Below are 18950 nucleotides of genomic sequence, written 5' to 3' on the forward strand. Positions count from 1 at the left end.
TCTTCATGTTGTCTGAGAACACAGCAACTGTTTCCAACAGACCCTTGGGTGCTCCCCTATCTCTGCCACAAGGTGTGCTCGAGCCAAGCTGTATTTCTTCTTTCAGAAGTAGAGAAACACAATACTCATTAGCAACTTTTAAGTCAGACCTCAAATTTATACACCCCTCAAATCACAACATGCTGGTTCTACAGTTACAATATGGGAGGTCTAGAAGAGGGCCCTCTAGATGCAAAAATCAGCACATTATGACTGCATGTCACAGACACAAAGGCTGTAAGCAAACACTGTCAAATTACTTCTTCCTTCATCACTGGGGTTTCTCCCCACCTTTGCCTTAGTCTATCTTCCAACACATCAGCCATGGTGTTAATCCACAGGGAGTTGTCAAGACAGCAATCTCCATTTTTTGCCTTCAAAAGATTAATATACTAAGAAGGAAAACCTAATGAGTTTTTACTAGATGGCATTAAGTCTATCAGGCTTTGATGTACAGACGAGTGCAAAAAGGTAATTCTAGATTAATTAACCCAGTTTATGTCAGCATGAGACAAACTGCTAACTGATTTGGTAAGTACTTCTGGTGAGAACCTTCCTATATGAACTATAGAGAAGATCTGAACCCATTAAAAAAATTTACAAACCAGAAACAAGTGAAGCAGCCATTTATTGCAGTTGACCAGGTATGTAAATAAACTGTTCTGAAGTTTATGAGCAGGGTACAAAATATTTAACTGTGGACAGCTTCTTCCTGTTTGTAAACATTAGAAAAGTATTTCCTCTCCAAACAATTTAAGCATCAGAAAGTACAAACAGTCTTTTGCACAGGTTCATGAACAGTACTGGCTGCCCTCTGTTCTAACAGTTGCAGAGCATTTCTGTTGTCACAATCGGGAAAGAGATTTCCCTACTGCATTTCAAACACACTTCAGTCAGGCTCCTCACTGAAGTCTTGTTACTGACTGAAGAAGTTTTTTTTTTTTTTTTTGTTAAAGAACACATCCATGCTTTAATTTGCAATTCTTTCAATAAAAAGTTCCATACGTTCTGGTAAAATGAAAACTGAGCAATGTGTGTAAATACACACAATACAAGCATAGTAGAGAAGTTTTGCTAGTTACTCTGACCAGTCTGATTTACAAGCCTGCATTACTTAATGGACAGTGCAGGTCACCACACTAGTAAAGGCAAACCTTAATGCTCTGGTTTGTGTCAGACAAGTGATGAGGATCTGAAATCAAATCTCCTGTACCCAAAATGACACCCTTCCCTTTTCAATCATTCAAGTGAGATAAAGTTGTCTTTCAGAATTAACTACAAAGAACAAAATAGAAGATTTTCCCTAATTTGTTTTAGAAGCATTTTCAATTTTTTCAGCATCCATTCTTCAGGAAGATGGGTGGTCAAGTGCATGAAGTCACATAATTCTTGCACTGTCTTCACACAGACTGAGCAAGCAACTCACTTGCCCTAACTTTCAAAAGGAAGCAATTCAGATTTGTATTTCTACAGCATGGGCAACTTTCATACTGTGAAACAAGTAACATTAAAAAAAACCCAGCAGTCCTTAACAATCCAGGAACTGCTGAGTGGGTTTAGAAGAACCAATTTAGCACAGTTATACTGAATTAAAAAGACAGAAAGAGATTGACTGTCAACACATGTGAGATTCACAAGCAAGGACTAAAGCACAGTTAAAATCAAAGGCTACTGAAAAAGAATATGGCTTTATTTCATTCTTTAAAAAGCCTTTCTTGCTAGAAGTGATATTCTAGTGTACCTGTAGACATCCAGGGCACATTCAATTTCTATCCTAGTTCCAAAACAGAGTCTCCCTTGTGTACATCCCATTAATTTTAATGAGAAAATTTCTTTTAGAAAGATACTATTTTAATTTTCTGCACTTTCAACAGGTGATAAGGGAAGATCTCAGTTAAAAGTTATATGATTCTTTTTATCCAATGAATGCATTCTAGAGAGAGTAACTGAGTTAAATTTACTACTTCATACTTTGTAACTTATTTAAATAGTTGTAGTTCAGTTTTGTTTTATGATTCACTAATGTTAACTATCTTAAGCAAGGATACTGCTTTATAAAAGGTAATTTCTTTGATAAACTTTAAAAGCTCTAACTTGAAATATTCAGAATTGGAGTTTTTGACCAATTTTGCTCATTTTACAGAATTGATTTGTATGGAGAAAAGCCAATAGTAAAAATTACACACACATGCATTTTGTGTAACTCACAAAAGATACTTCTACAAGTAGAGCAACATATTCCAAGTTGCATGAGACCAGCTGTTACTCCATTTTTAATATGCTAGAGTTACCTGGCTTTCTGCCAGAGGTAGATGTAGCTTGTATTTTCATATTTCCTCCCCATCTGTGTCCCATGGAGGAGATCCCTGCTGCCTGTGACCATGACCAGTGCTCCCCAAGCAGTGGCCACAAGGCAAAGCAGCTTGGGGCAGGCTCTGCAGGGACACCCAGCCCAGCACTGTCCCTGTCAGCAGGGGGATCTTCCTCCCCACGGTGCCCCCAGACATGGAATGAACACAAGGTTCATGCCCTGTATTTCTGACCTCAAGCTGCTGGTGGGAAAGCTGGGAGAAAAGCCTTAGCAAGAAAGGGTTTCTTACCGTGCCTCCTATTCAAGGTGCTCCCATCACTCTCCACAGCACACAATGGGAAAAAGAAAATGAAGCCAGATCTCCAGAGCTGTAGATTTTTTTGGAAGAAAAACCCCAAACCTGCTACAAACAGTTGTTAAAGAGTTGCTCTTCCAAAGAAAAAAAAATAATCAAGCCTTCCTGTAAGAATTTCATAAGCAAATCAGAAAGCAGCTCCAAAGCAGTATTATTTCAAGCTCCCCCTATGATAATTCTGTCAGTAGAAGGGCTTTCCCCCTACCCTCTGCCCTACAAAAATAAATTTTTCCTGCATGAGTTAGTTTTGCTTACTGAAATAAGCAACTACTGCCTATGTTCTTTCTGCACAACTCAGAGACCGCAGTTGAACTTCCACTATCCTGGTCATCTCCTGGGGTGCTTATTTGGAGTGAATTGTTGCTGCTCTTGTCCCTGCATGAATCTGCCCACTGCATTCAGTGTCAGCATCTACCACTGGGGATTAAGCAGAGTCTCACAGCAGCTGGTGGGATGCCATCCATGAGGAACAGGGTGTTGTAGCTAAATGATTCATAACATCTCTCTGTGCTTGCAGCACAACACACACAGACAGGTATCTATCAAAATCCCTAGGTGATGCTGGGCTGTACTGCAAACACTGAGAGCACAGTTATGAATACATTTGCTCACTTCTGTTCTGACTTCGCATTTTGACCGAATTATTTTGCACTAGCTTAAAGATGAGCATTTATGATCTTTTTGCTTCTAAAACGAAATAAAAATGCATTTTTTTAGTTATTAGTTATAATCACATTCACCTTCTGGAGATGCATTTTTATTCAGCTTCTCCCCTGTAAAATACAGTTTCCAGACAGCAGCATAAAAGTAATTGCTGGGTGTTCCTCTCCCCACAGAACCCTACCAGCATTAACCTCCCTTAATGCAAGCAGCTCCTCCCCATCATAAGGATGGAAGCACAGCAACTTGATCCTTTCCTCTGAACATCATGTCTGGTATTTGATGCAGCTCACAAATATCCTCTTTATCCAGTGTGAGATACATTTAGCTGAGACATTTTTACATATACATGGATCTAGTATTGTCTATGAAGTTTAGCCTATATCCTCCTCCCATGCATTAGCAGCATCACTGTGCACACTGCTCTCAATGCTTCTTAGGGAGCTTTTCAAACCATGTGTTCACAGACTGCAAGTTACCTTTCAGGGGATGAGCAGTTCCTAATTTCCACTCACAAGTATATTATGAACATATTATAATACAAGCTATAAGCTCCTGGCTTACATGTACAAGGAACCCTGTAAAAACTGCATAGGTGAAGCTGTGTTCCAGGAGCAAGTATGTGCCTACAGTCTCCTGAGATATTTTGTCCATACCAAGTCTGAATGTAGCTTAAATTATTAACACTCTAGTGTAAAACCTGACATTTCTCTAGGCTTTTGAACTTATATAAGGCAAATAAAGTGAAAATTACATTAAAACTTAAAAACAGACAGTTTGTTTTTCCCCACCAATATATACAACATCCTCAAAAAAACCCAAACAGCCAAACCCAAAAAACATTCCTCCAGCTTGTGGAAAATTCTAAACATCCTCATTCCTTTCTCTCTCACACAATTCAAACTGTCACTGTTTTGCAGCTTTTGCTTCCTTGCTTGTCAAAAGCATTAACAAGTTAGCAGAGCACCCAAGTCATGTAGTTATACTATTAAAGGCACAGAAAAATTATTTTGCAGTAGTATTATTACTACAGTAGGATTAACACAACAAGGAAAATGACAAAAACACAAAAGGAGTTTGGGAAAAGTCATAGGATTATACCAACACATTTAAAGTAGTGTAATTAAAAAAAAAAAATCCATTTGTGTGGTTTATGTACATGTCCATTTGATGCAGTTACTTACTTTATCACATACATGTGACCTGAGTGACTCCATCTTCCTGGTCAAATTGTCCATCATCCAGTTCCCTTAATACTCCATCACTGCTACTGAATCCTGGAAAGCCTCCATAATGGGAAGATCCCTCCTTGATCCAACATTGTTTAGAAGGAGATAGGTGAAACTCGTCAGGTGGTTGTCCAGTTTGTACAGGGCAAGAAGTAGCTGTGTCTGATCCAACACTTCTGCTAGACACTTTGCCTTTTTCCTCCCCAGTCACTTGTCTTAAGGATTTCCTCTGAAACACAACAGTATGTTGAAATGTTAGCGTATTTAGGAGAAAAACAATCCAGCCAAACACGTTGCAATGAATCATGGATAGATTTAGTGTGAGCTGCATTTTAACACTGAGTGCAATTGTCAAGAAACGTGCCATTATCTGAGGAGGCAATTACAATTCCCATGGTAATTCTATGCAGACAGAAGTCAGTGGCTGTTCTGTAGAGCCATTTGAAATGGGATCTACAGAGTCCTTGCACAGGAGGAACTCAGTATACATACAGTCTGACATTAGTATTGGGATTGCCTGGCACCTTTCTTGTTGAAGTGATGGTTGCCAATGTCAATAAGACAAGTAAGCAGATCATGATTTCTGCAAACAATAGACCTACCAGGCTATGCTAAGAGTTCTCTGAGGCACAACAGTAAGTAAAAGGTTTATCTCAGTTCAGCATCAGGAGCTACCTGAGTTAATCAGATCTGTGATGATGCAGCACCTCCAGAAACAATGTCAGTGCCTTGAGCCACAACAGAGGAGCAGGGTCAGGAAGGCAGAAGCACCCTGAGCTCCCTGCCTGGAGCCCTGCTCTCAGCACAAGCACTACTCCCACAGAAGGACCACATGTAGCTAAGAAGGAATCCAGCCTCAGCACAGAGTTGCATTTCAGTACATGAAGGACACAGTGCAAACACTTTAAAAACAAAAACATTCCACAGACTTTTACTATGCTTTTACTATGAGGACAAGTTTGTGTCCTCCTGTACACTGCTAAGTTTTTTCTCAAATCCTTTTAAAACAGTAAAAACAATGGCCCATGTAGCTAAAGGAAACATATTTAGGAAAGCTGTTACAGGGCACTGGGAAATTAGACTAAAGGGAAACAGCATTGCCTCAGGAGAAACAGAAGGAAGTAAGTTTTGCCTGGATGCCACAGTAAGAGGTTGGAAAAGGCCGCTTTAAGGAAATAAAGAAAAAGAGAAAAGGAAAAAACCAAACCCCTCAAGCACTGCATGGTTCAATCTTGCATCTCATCCTCTGAATTCTTTTCTTAGAAAAGCAAATGGTATGTGATAAACAAGAACTCCACTGAGACAGTACAGCCCTTGCAATCCAAGACGCTTTTTAACTATTACATAAATCATAAGTCAGGCCATAACACATTACCCCACAAATATACAACAAGGCAGAGAGATGAGCTGTGAGGTCATAAAATATTCCATCCTCAGAAGAGACCCTGTGAGATGGAGAGACCAGGTAATGGGGTTCTCAATTCTCACTGAAGTAAAGCTTCCTTCAGAAATGGCAATGCTGACTTCAACCCAACAATCAAAAAGAAAAAATCCTGTATACTGAAAGCACTCCATACCCCATAGGGCCATTTTCCAGAATGGAAGTCACGGAGGTCCAACAGCTGAACCTGCCTAAGGGGCAAAGCTCCTGCCATGGCCAGAGTCTGCTGCACTGCGGGGAACTGGGAAGTGATGTGAGCAGGGCTTGATAGTTATGTGATGAGAAGGCCTGGATAAGGCTGCTTTCTTATTTCAGTAATGAAAGAGCCTTGGTAGCAGCACTCAAGGTATCTGAGTTGCAAACATGCTAAGTGTATGCTTAAATAATCATAAATTGTGACGCAATTTTTTTTTTAACTTAAACTTGAGGTATCTGAAATATTTCTGTGTTTCAAAAACACCCTAAATTGTGGACATGAAATTTTTTTTTTAACAGCAGCTTTAATGTAAAATGAACATCAGTGAACAGATACGCAGGGAGGATATTTTAAATAAAAGTTACAGAAAACAAAACTCCACAAAAACAAAACAGCCAAAACAAAAAACCCCAAATCCCCTTAAACATTAAAGTTACTAGAGCAAAAGGGAATGCTTTCAAATATCAGTAACTTGTTTTACACCTGAAATGTAGGTACTCAATGCAAAACTAGCAAACATTTTGGTTAAAAAAACCAGTGAAGTAAAGGGATTAAAATTTAGGGGAAAACCAACGTAATTGGCAAAACAGAAGGAAAAAGTAACTCTGCTAAACGTTTCAGCTTCAGCCCCAGTTACCTATTTATCCCATGCTAAATGACCTCAGCATACTGAAATTTCCTGGTAGAGAAGTACAACATTCACTGGTACTGAAAAAGCACATTTTGTTCAGAGTTTAAACACAGAAATCCTGATGTAAATGGCTACGAATCAGCTATTTCTTGTTTATTTTTCAAGTATGTTTAATGCTTGGAGTCAAAGGTTTTTCATCACAACAAAATAAAACAACTCAAAACATTTTATTTGTATAAACCAAAGCTGCTCATCAACCCACAACAGGGTAAAAGAATTTAAACAGTGAGCATAATGTTTCCTATTTTTAATTTAAGCCACGTCTCAAAGACTCATCAGTTTCTCAGACTGAATGTTTTTACAGAACTGGCTTGTATTACATCTCTTGGCAGAATCCAACTTGTGACATACAGTTACACTGCCTTTTAAGAGACATGTAGTTAGAAGTAACATTATGTCTTACACCAAGGGAAAAATACTCATATCAGGAGTTCATGCCCTTATAGAGCTTTATAAAGAAGTAGGGAAGCATCAGGAAAATCATTATTTTATGACTGACATGATATTGTTTTATATGTTCACAATATTGCTATCAAAAATTGTGGTCCAAGACATACTTTCAGAAATGTATTAGAAAAGAAAGTAAAGACTACCAAGTCAGGCATGTGAGAGAGGTCAGAAGGTTTTAAAGCTAAAAACTGGAGATGCTTTGTCCACAAAGGGTGGTTAGGGAAAGAATTCCACTGCAGAATTTAGAAGAGGGTACAAATGGAGAGAAATTAAGACACATGGCAAAGGAGACTACACAGAACACTGAAGAGAAAAAACCAAAAGCTCCAATCATGCAAATGAAGAAATAAATTATAGTGTACAAGAATTAGCTGGGAATTGAGACTGTGGTAGAGACAAAAACAATAGAACAGGACTTGAACTGTGCATGCTGAAAGCAGTTCTTCCAGGCATGGAAGTACTAATTATCAGGGGACACAGTGAGAAGGAAGCTACGCTGGAGATAAGCAGAAGCCTGGAGAAGAACAAAAAAAGGAAGAGTATATTGTAGAAACACTAAACAAAGGAAAACACAGATGATGGCAACACACTGAACAGACAGTAAAAACCACAGAGAAAGATCAAATATAAATGCAAGAAATTTAGAGGTTCATGGAAGTATTTATACAGGTAGAGAAAGAAGCAGCTAGGTATCTCTGCAGTATAATGTATAATGCCATGAATGAGTCTGTAAAGTTACTACTCTGGTGCTGGGGATGAGTGAAAACATTCATTGCTTTCCTAACTGCTTAAGATTATCACAGGAAAGACATGTTGAATAGAGAAAGGCTGAACAGCCACTGAAAACCAGAAAGAAGAAAAAATGAAAATCCATCACACGATGTCAAAAGACTCGGCAAAGAAAAGCCCACCAGTAGTTCACCCTTCTCTGGCCACAGCAGGATTTACTGCAGTACTGTGCAGGTGCAGTAACTGCTGTGACACTGACTCTGAGCAGAATGTGGTGACTGTGAGTTAGTTAATCCTCAAAGCAGTTGATACAACCCCTGTTATGGGAGCTTCACTCAAAAGGGAAAAGGGGTTCTTGAGGTTCTGATGCAGCAGTTTTAAATCCCCTATCTCTGTCACACATTTTTCATGCAACAACAGTCTTTCACCCTGATAACCTGCAGATTACACTATTCCTTACAGCATAGCTTAACACTTGTTTCTTCCCAAAGTGTCAAAGTGATGTCTGGAAGGTCAAAATGGTTTTCTGTGTCATGTCCAAGAGATGCAGGATTTTGATCAGAACTTTTAAGACTTCCTAAAGACTTGCAAGGAAATACAGAATAAACATCATTCACCTTAGACACAGCAATTCCTTAGAACAGGTTTCTAGCATGCTTATGCTTTTCTCCATGGCTTAAGTTAAGAGATAAAAAACAGGAAAAAAATAACGTGATCCAGTTGCAAGAAACATCTACTTGAACTTATTGAGGGGAAACCCTGTTCTGCCACTTTTCCCCCACCGTTAATCCTCAAGTCTAGTTTCTTTCCGTGTCTTACCATTATGAGAAGTACTAATTTTTAATATTAATACCATAAATATGTTACTCACCTCTGGTGTCTGGACAGCAGAACTCCACATAACAGGTCTCTGAAGAAAAATTACTTGCTTTGTGGCCAGATTTCCTTCACTAAAATGTAAAGAAAATAGTTTCCATGTTTTAAAGGCAGTAAATGTCACTAACATATTTAAAGTCAGCTTTAAGGTGGGTGTAAGTCCATGAGTGAGGATAGGCTACAGAGCATTATCCAGTTTATTAATTCAACAGTTCTATAATGCTATCAAAAAAACCCCAAAAAAACCAGAAGCAGAGAATTAGGTTAAGGTGATGCACATGAAAATATGGACAGATCAGAAACTTGTATTACCGTGACAAGTTATTTAACATGTGTGCTCTTGAAAGTTTAAATATCAGAGCTCCTACTTTTAATCCAAGTCTGCACATTTTTGTCTGAAGCAAACCTTCCCAAGTTTTTTTTAAACTTAATCTTCACTGTTAAATATACAGCAACATATTATTACCTATTAATGTCACAAGAACCAGGCCCAATCTTAATAGATCCACAGCTTCAACAGGTATCTCAATACTTTGTGGTATGGAACTTGGGAATTAACATTCTTTACTGCTAAATACAAAATGTTGTAAAATGTAATCTGACACAGTAGGATAAGCTTGCTGCCTCACCACCTATGGATAAAGGGATTCAGCTCAGTTTTAATATGCTGTACATCAAGAATGAGATGGATGACACTGGATGTTTTGTACAAAGGAGGTACCAGCATAGGTAGGACAAGAGAATATTTTAGTAAGAAAGATAAGGAAGGTGGAAAAGAGCAACTTCAGTCCTGGAACTTTTACAGATGCTAATACTGTTGTGGTAGACAAAGCACAGGTGTTGGGGTTTTTCCAAAAGGGAATACTTGTAGAAAAATCAACATGACAAGGTGGCATTGCTCCCAAGACCAAATCAGATACCACTGATACCATGTTTCATAAGCATTACACTCGTAGTAGTAGTGATAAGTACATCCTCTAAGTTTTAATGTATTTTCATCACGTTTGCACCAAAAATACATGTCACCACATTGATAGCATATATAATACAAAGCCCAACTCCGTATCACTGAAACAGTTTCAAGACAAGACCTAGAATGAGAAGGTTTAAAAAAACTCCTATACTCTTCTAAATACCAGGTACTATGTTCTTATAAGCTCTTCTCTCCCCAGCTGCTCCTGGACAGTATTCAGTAAGATCTTTCAGCATGTAAAGGCAAAACACTGAAATACTTTGGCAAAAGAGTGACTACAGATTTAAGAGTGCACTAAACAGAAGTAGCAAAATAGAAACACCAAAGATGTGAGTTCACTTTAAGTATTTATGATTCTACCTATTCCATCAATCACGAAACGGTATTATTATGCATAACATTAAAGAAAGAACTATTAAATCAATGTAAGCTTTTACTTCAGTATGGCTATGTCACAATGTTAACAACCACACACAAAGTTAACTGATGCACATTTCACGATTAAAAATTATTTTGTATTTCACATCAGGGACTTGCTCCAAGAAAAAACAGGGATTACAACTGTTCCTATGAACTCAGAAGAGCTTGTCAACAGCCTGCCCTAGTAAAGCTTCTGGAAGTAAGCTCTGAGAAAGCACACAAACAGTACTATTCCTTGCATAGACAGCTACTCAGATCAATAGTTAGTGACGATGAGTTTCTGACTATATTTGCCCCCTCACAATCTTCCTTTCAGTCCAATTCAACTCAGGCCACAGCATATCTTTGCATGTCTTCCTTGCATGAGAACAGAGAACTAAAACTCCAGCTTGTGGGAAAAACAAGAATGCAGGAGAACAAGATTCATTCATTTCCTTAAGCCTAACAAGGTTTCCTGTTCCAAGAGTTCCTGCCTCAACACTTGCATTTATTAAAAGAAAAAATGTTTAGATTTTATATCATTACAAGGAAACTTGCAATCCTGCAACCTTATTCCACTTGGCTAGGTATTTCTCTGTGCCTCAGTTATGTCTCTTCTGATCAACTGAAAAATGTCTCTTCTAAGCAACAAGGCTGAGCACAGTCCCTGGCATGGGGAAGAGCCTACGGCTTATTTTGTAACAGTGTCTGCATTCCTTCAGAGAAAAGAAAAAAACCCAAACATTAAGCTACAGCTTGTACAAATTCTACTAGAACAGAAAAAGGACATGGTGAGTAGACAAGAAGTAAATTAACAATTTTCTAAGTCTGACCTTATTAAAATGCCACACACGACAAAGCTGCTATGAGCTTAATTCACAAAGAATTCAATGACAGCAGGATTTCCACAGAATTTAAATGAGAAAAAGTGCTTAGAGCAAGGGAAGCTCCATAGTTTCCCTCACATTTCTACATTCCCTCTTTGCCTCATAAGTCAGGGCATTTTGAAAGCACAGATTACGAAGTGAGCCATGATAAATTAATAACCACAGAGTCAGTGTTTTTGCACTGCATTGCCCATAGTTTGCCTTGCCCATTTTGGGGACTACAGTAATCAGTGAAGGAAAATAAAGGTCACTGCAGAGTAAGGCTGCTGAAGCCTTTTTCCTGTCTTTTCTTTTAAGAGTGATGAAGAGCAACAGAGACTCTTTTGTTGAAACACCAGCAATTTGTTGGTCTGCTCATGCTGTATGGGCAAAAACTGTGTCCTCTCACATGTCTATATTTAAGTACTCCAGAACAACCACCAAACTAAAAACTCAGTAGTACTGCCACTGGCGCTGATTTTTACAGCTCTGGTTTAATGCATGAACATTTGATATACAAAGCACTTGGAATAGATATTAGACAAAACTTTCTGAAAAAGGAACAAAGGAAATAAGAAATTACAATTATTTTCATCAATTCAGGATTTTTTTTCTTCATGTCTCAAAATAAAGCTTTAAACTCCTTTGGAACTGTACAGCATCTAGACCTTCAGTTATGAGACAGACACCAGTCCAGGATAGTAAATGTCCTGGCTTTAAGGATCTATTTAATGATAAATTTAAGAAATAATAGAAATAATTCTAATTTTCAACCACAAACATGTATAACTTCTACAAACTCATGATAATACTATACTAAAAACTGCAGTAGCACTAATTCACAAGCAGAGCATTCTCGAGATACTCACTAAATTTAGCTTTTAAAAGGAGTAATAATTTTATTCTTGCTGTTTATCTTCTTGGCTTGGCATAATTACTATAAAATTCTTGTCTTGAAGCAATTTCCAAATAAAGTGAGACTTGCATATAAGGAACTTGCAGGTTCCTTAGGTCAGTAATATTTACGTGGATCTGTCTGGTATTCTTTTATGGTCTGCTTTCTTTCATCTAAAAACTTCATTGACTCCCTGACACAGTTTAAATACCCAACATGAATGGATACAACAAACATTGCATCATATGCATTTTTCTCATGATCTATTTCCTCATATTCCTGGAGAAAAAAAGGTCACTATCAGAAGAGGGCAACTTCTATGCAATCTGGCAAAAAACAAACCCAAGATCGACAGTGCTTATTTTTCAAACAATGCTGAACAAAATCACCACTGTGCATGTTTCAAGGAAGATAACTTTTCTCAAGGAAATGTTTCCTGCATCCAACATGATTTAGCTGTTGAGGCAGTAGGTAAAGGACTAAACTGGTCTCCACGCTGCTGTCCCTGTATGAATGGGACAGTGACCCATGGCAGTCAGCTCTCAGAACACTCCACGCATCAGGACGTTTGATTTTACTGAGTAAGATGTATAAAAAAATCAAAAACTACAAACCCACACAGGAACAGAAATGACAGCCTGGTGTTTTTTCAACTGTTTCAAATCTCAACCATGCAAAAAACTGAAAAGGAACACATCAGGGCATAACAATGCCATCACACCCAGAATCCATGTTGGCCTGTTGGTTACACTATTCATCTGCAGAGAAACAGTGGGCACAATGTCTAAGAACAGATCACAAAAGATCTGAGATGAGGGAAACTTTTGCAATAAATTGGGGGAAAAGGAAGATAAAATAAAGGAAAGTACTACAGTAAGTAAAAATGGGGATAATAGATAAAACTTGCTTCCAATACTATGAATAAATTCTATTTTAAAAATAGATATGAAAACGTGGTTTTGTCAGATCATCCCAAAATGTTGCTTGTTTTGTTTTTTCAGCATTTCTGAAGCCTGTTAACATTCAGGATGGGTTTTGAGGTCAGAGTTCCAAGTCTGGGGAAAAAAACAGCTGTTGAGCAGCATAAAGTGTCTTTCTTTATTAAGACTTTTAACTTGCATTCCTAGGATAACAAACCACCACCACAGTGATGCCATCTTTCATATCAGACACATAGTAACCATCCAGGAATTTCTCCTCCTCTTTAGATACCAACATCAATGCCTAAAAATAGTAGTTATCAATCACTACTTAGCCTATCAGAACAGAAAGGCATTCATTTTCTGACTCTTATGAATTCTCAACTCCTAATTAGGAACTCTTGTTCATAAGCTTTCTTACTCTTTTTTAGGAAAATTGAGTTGCTGTATACGAGAGATACTATAGGCACACAAAACATGATTCATCCTATTTCTTCCAACAGTAACTCAAGCCACAGTGGGATAACAAGCATTAGACAACTCACATAGACTCCTACTCAACCATTTAGGCCAGGAAACAAATGGTTTTTATTAGTCTGAGTTACTCTAGTGTGGATACAAAACGAATCCAGTTTCAGATTTGGCCAGGATACAACCCCCTTTAGCACGAGCACTGCTGTTAATGGGCTGCTTGCTTCACATCTGGAATACAACAGTACTGCAGCCTTCAGGCACAAGCTAAATACTTTGCTGGTATATTCTCACTAATTCAAGGAACAGCTCCAGTCTAACCAATCTGTTAATCCTTCCTACAGCACCGCATCCTATGTTTTCTCTTACAGCACTTTGCCTCTTTTAATTTGCCCTGCCATTGCTCTGTGACCTGTGAGGTACAAACCAGCACCATTTGCCCTGCTGCAAGCACAGGCTGACACTCCCAGAGTGTCACTCAGCAGCTGCTCGGGGCATTCCTGACCCTGCCTGCTCAAACCCTATGGGGATGGGTTCAGTTACATTGCTTGTGGGACACAAGAGGTTGGAAGTTTAAAATTCTCTCATCTTATGACTCACAACACACTAAAATCTCTCTCTCATTCTTCACAGATTAGACCCAGATTCTGAAGACTTCTTCTCAAGCTCTAAGATTTAGCCAAAATTTCAGCTGTTTATGAAAACCAGGCCCAGGAATTCATATAGACTTGTAAGTCACCATGTTCAAAGATGACTTAGACTACAAAATTATTGAAGAAATTAAAGGATAACCACTTGTTTAATATTCTGCAAACTGCTTCTTCTTCCAGAAGAAAACAAAACAGAGACCCTTAAAAATATATAAGCAATACAACATGCAATGACAAAAAAACCCCAAAAAACTGTGGGAAAACATGGCATTTCACCACTTAGTTAAAATCATCTATTAGAAAAAACCCTGCCAAAAAAACCCCCAACACCTCTTTCCGAACAGAACTCCACTTTCTGGCAGCAGTTTTCTTAGGATCTTTCATTCATATCTTTTTCATGCTGTCTTGATTTAACACAGTGAGGTCTGGGATCCAAAGATTACTCAAGTCATCCACTCTTTCCACAGTTGTTAATGAACCCTAAGCCATGCCTCAGTACATTTGTTTGTTTTTGAAGCTTGGCAATCTTAATCTAATGGGTGGAGAACTTTGAAAAAAAAAAAAAAAAAGGTGAGAGAAGAAAGGCATTAGGAGTGCTTAGTCTAGAGTTTCACTCGCCATTTTTTAGCTTGATACTGTGATGAAAACCACAGTATCTTTTGCAGGGGGCGGGTATTAAAAAAAACAATAACAAAAAACCCTCAACCTGGAACCTTATGGGGAATCCAGGTCTGCAATTTAGCTCTTCTCATGTGGAAGAGAGTCCCACCAGTCACGTAAATAAGTATTACAACCAGAGACCTGAAATCCAGTAGTCATGTACTATATTTGAGGTGAATCATAATGTCTATATTAAGGAAGAGAAACAGCCCCAAAACTTGCTGGATTAGCACATTCTCAGCCCTAATTTGCTATAAATATTCCACAACTGTCTTGTGACAACATGACTTTTTCCTTAGCCTAAACCAGTCATTCACCAGTGTCTAAAACCAGTGAAGTATTTCAACACTTGTTTCCAGTTGAAGCATGAGTAACCCCATTGCTGTGGACTGGGTATGTGATAAAAAGTTTCCTAAATAAAATCTTCCATGCTTAGATTGGCACAATGAATTTGAAATTTTGAATTAGACTCACTAAAATATGCAGTCCTAAAACAACAAGATAAAACACTCCAGGAAAATGCTACTCATGTCTTACGCTTCACATGAACATCATCAGCATTTTTCTTCCTTTTACATTTAAGTCTGCAAGTAATTATTTGATAATTCTCAGACACACACACCAGAAATGCTGTAATCAATAGTTTGGGTACCTGTCATGTCGTACAATTGGTGTAGGCAGGACACAGGTCAGGAGCCATCCAAACTCAGCCAGCGTGTGCAATAAAGGTCCATAATCTGTTTTAATTTCACACCCCTACATTAATAATTATAAAAAGTAGTAAGGAGACTCTGTACAGGTTTTATTTGCATCTCTACACAATTACACCACCTCCCCTCTCACTTTTAATGGGATAATTCTTTGAGATGATATCAAACTGTTGTTTGGTGGAGATTCATTATTTCTAACTGAAAACAACTTGAAAAGTTCAAGATTACAAAACCCATGGAAAACAGAATTTATTAACATTAGGTATGAGCCCTGACTTATCAAGACATTTAATTCAAATCACACCTTGCTCATTAAACTTGTCGCTTTGCTAAATTAGTGCCTGAAACTTTGTAAGCACCACAATTAGGTATCTCAATTGACATCTTTACACTCTTACTTCACCAGGTGAAGAGTAAGTATCTCACCTAGTGACATACTTAAGGTTTTGGTGGTTTTTTTGTGGTGATCATTTTTTTCTTTTAATATACAAGTTTTTACTTTTATGTTGGTTTTTTTCACATTGGTAAATGTATCTATCATTGGATATTTTAAAAGTAAGCCTTTAATATCCTTCAACAACAACTGCTTTCAGATGTCATTGATACTAATAATCCTAAAAGATCAGAATATTTCTGAAGTGTAATTTAATTGCCGTAACTTACTACAGCAGTACATGCAAATGTATTAGGATATCAAAGACTTTCCTAAGTAGCAGTAAAACTTGAATAAAAATATATATCTGAATGCCATACTGAATTAATTCACTATTGATTTTCTGTAGTTCTGTTTCTAGTTCTAGCTATTTTCTCCCCATTCTTATTTAAAAATTAGTTCACACTACCAATGTGACCTGCACTTGCTGAAATTAAATCTAAACCAGTCTGAAACACACACAAAACCCCCCAGAACATATTCTTTGGTGCTTGTATTTGTTGGTATGAACATTTACAAATGTCAGGCCAGAATCCCTCTGGCATATTTCTTTTATGCACATTTACCAATGCCCACAAATTTCATTTCATTTTTATGATTCATGGCTTTAGTTAAAGCCTGTGCAGGTGACTTCAGGAAACCATCCTGAATGTTTATGGAACATTGGTACAAGCATCCTAAAGGAAAAAAACAAAGAAAAATACAAGTAGGAAATAGCATTGCTAAATAATCACTTATTTACCTCAATGACTGTCCATTGTTCAACAACTATTGCATCATTTCCTTTCCTGTTAGAACCTGGAACCCCAGCACCTTCTTCTTCATAGATAAATAATCCTTCCAAAGATTTGGGCAAATAATCCCCTGTGAACATAAGAGTTTTAGGTTAATAGATTACCAAGATGTACACAAGATGGGTTTTTTCTCACTGCACAGACCTCTAAAATAAAATTAGATGAATCAGCAAACCCAAATTTGTGGTTATTTATGCATCTAGTTACAACTTGGAGTGTGCAAGTCAACTTACTATTAAAATCCCTTTCTTCTATGCAAACTGAATTATAAACTATTTTCTCAAAAAATACTCCAATCTGAATTCCAATTTCCTGCATTCAACATACCCATTGCAAAGCATGGGCACAACCCTTTTTTTTTTTCAACTTCAATATTGTCTTAATGACAAGAAGTGTGGCTTTTGGTGTGGTGGGAGAGAGCATAAAAATGAGTGAACCACAAAGCATAAAGCTTAGCTACAGCTACTTCAATACGTAAATGGTCACAGGAAGAGCCTGAAACAAGTAATTGTAGTGAGGATTCCTGATGGGAAGGAAGTTTCCCAACACAACTCCCTGACTCACATGTCAAAGCCCAGTAGCATCCGTTTGGCCCAAACTAAACCTGTGCATCAAATATTGGCTCATTTTCTGGTTTTGCTTCTCCTAAAAGCCTCTGGGAAGCCTTTTGTGGACATTTACCCTGACAGCTGACTAACAAACTAAATGTATACAGTCAAATTATGTAATCCTCTGAATATCAGCTTTAAATCCCCTCCAATACCGGCTGAGGTATGTAATTACCTGGGTATTAGAGACGGGGGAGTTATTCATGCAGAGAAGAGCAGAGAGCTCTCTCTGTGGGGAATGGGGAGACTGTAAAACTGTTGTTGGATAACAGCTGCAAAGATTAATTTCAACAGCTGCCAAAACCACCCCTCAGTGAACTGTAACAGATCTCCACAGAGTTCTTTTCCAACTCTAAAAAAACTCTATATTGGAAACTACGAACTGAATTCTCACCTCTCCTCCCCTGAAGGAAATTTTGTTCTTCCCCTGATAAACAGGAATAACAGTTTCACAGCAAAAAACATGACTACTACAAACTGTGCCATTAGACTCTTTATCTGCACAAGTATGAGACGGACTAGCTGTCAAATCCCATCAGAAGTAAAACTACATTGATGAGCTTATGTTCCTCTGATACTCACTAAATTTACTTTATTGCAGAGCTACAGAAACAGTGATTCACACTCAAAACCATGGGGAGCAATGAAAATTAAAGAGTGGTCATTAGTGTTAGGCTTTTGTTTTTCAAAATACATAATTTAACTTGCAAAGATCTTATGTTTAACATATCTATTTAATTTAAGGCCTTCAATAATGCAAACCTTGCAAAGGGGATGATGAATGCATATTATTTTAAAATCAGAATTATCAGAAAAAGCGTAAGACATAGCAAAGGTAACAACTACTCAAACTGACGGTAATTTTACCTTCCTCATATAATTCATGTGAGAAGCAGACAAAATAACTTATGAAAGGCACTTTAACACATTATTAATTATCTGTTGCACTTAATAATCAGCCTGAGTATTGCAAATACTATTTAAGGTCCCTGAAATGTTCTCAGCAAACATTTGACAAGATGCAAATGCTGTCAAATGTTTGCTGAAATGTTGTCTCCACTGCAACCCTGCATTTTGCTTGCTTACGCTGGACTGCAATAATTAATTCTAAAGGAACACCAACAACTTGCTACTTAGTACAAGCAAGACATGTACCAAATCCAACCAAGGACAAAATATCACCTTACTGAAAGGTAAGTGTAAGTTTGTGTAGGTGTACATAAAGTGTAGGTTTGCTATCAAACAACATTTGTTAAAGTGGTTAATTGCTTCAAAATTGCTTAAGCATGTCAATTTGTCTTGGTCTATACCCCTAACATTAGGGTACTACCATTTTCTTCACATTTTTTGGAAGCAATTGTACAACAGTAGCTACCTAGTATTTTTTGCACACTTAACTTATGGCATTTAGATAAATTCAGTTCAAATGGAAATTAATGTTTCCATTACATATTTTACCAGCAACAGAGTTTCAGAGTTCTAAATACTTTCCATTCCGTTGTCTTTTCTGCGAAAAAGCACAAACCAAACCAAGAGAACTAGCATGAAATGTTTGTTTTATTATAAAGCTACACTAGTTTTCTGCTTTGCAAGC

At 37.7% G+C, this 18950-nt stretch overlaps 1 protein-coding gene across 4 annotated transcripts in view; it reads right to left on the bottom strand.

The window, feature by feature from the left end:
• The window catches only part of RFTN2 (raftlin family member 2), a 39757-nt gene that overhangs the window by 7468 nt on the left and 13339 nt on the right, over nt 1–18950 (bottom strand). For 2 of the 4 annotated variants that reach the window (XM_085066100.1, XM_085066099.1), the window contains exons 6-9: nt 16697–16818; nt 15464–15567; nt 8973–9051; nt 4550–4823 (exon numbers count right to left, since the gene is read on the bottom strand). In XM_085066100.1, the coding sequence (XP_084922226.1) occupies nt 4554–4823; nt 8973–9051; nt 15464–15567; nt 16697–16818 (575 nt within the window). In that variant the 3' untranslated portion in view covers nt 4550–4553. Of the gene's footprint in view, nt 1–648; nt 4824–8972; nt 9052–15463; nt 15568–16696; nt 16819–18950 lie in introns of those variants that run through there. The other 2 variants (XM_085066096.1, XM_085066098.1) reach the window with 1 other exon arrangement.

This window comes from Lichenostomus cassidix, chromosome 7 (genome assembly GCF_008360975.1).
Source record: "Lichenostomus cassidix isolate B80296 chromosome 7, HeHo_3.0, whole genome shotgun sequence".
Classification (NCBI taxonomy): Eukaryota; Metazoa; Chordata; class Aves; order Passeriformes; family Meliphagidae; genus Lichenostomus; species Lichenostomus cassidix.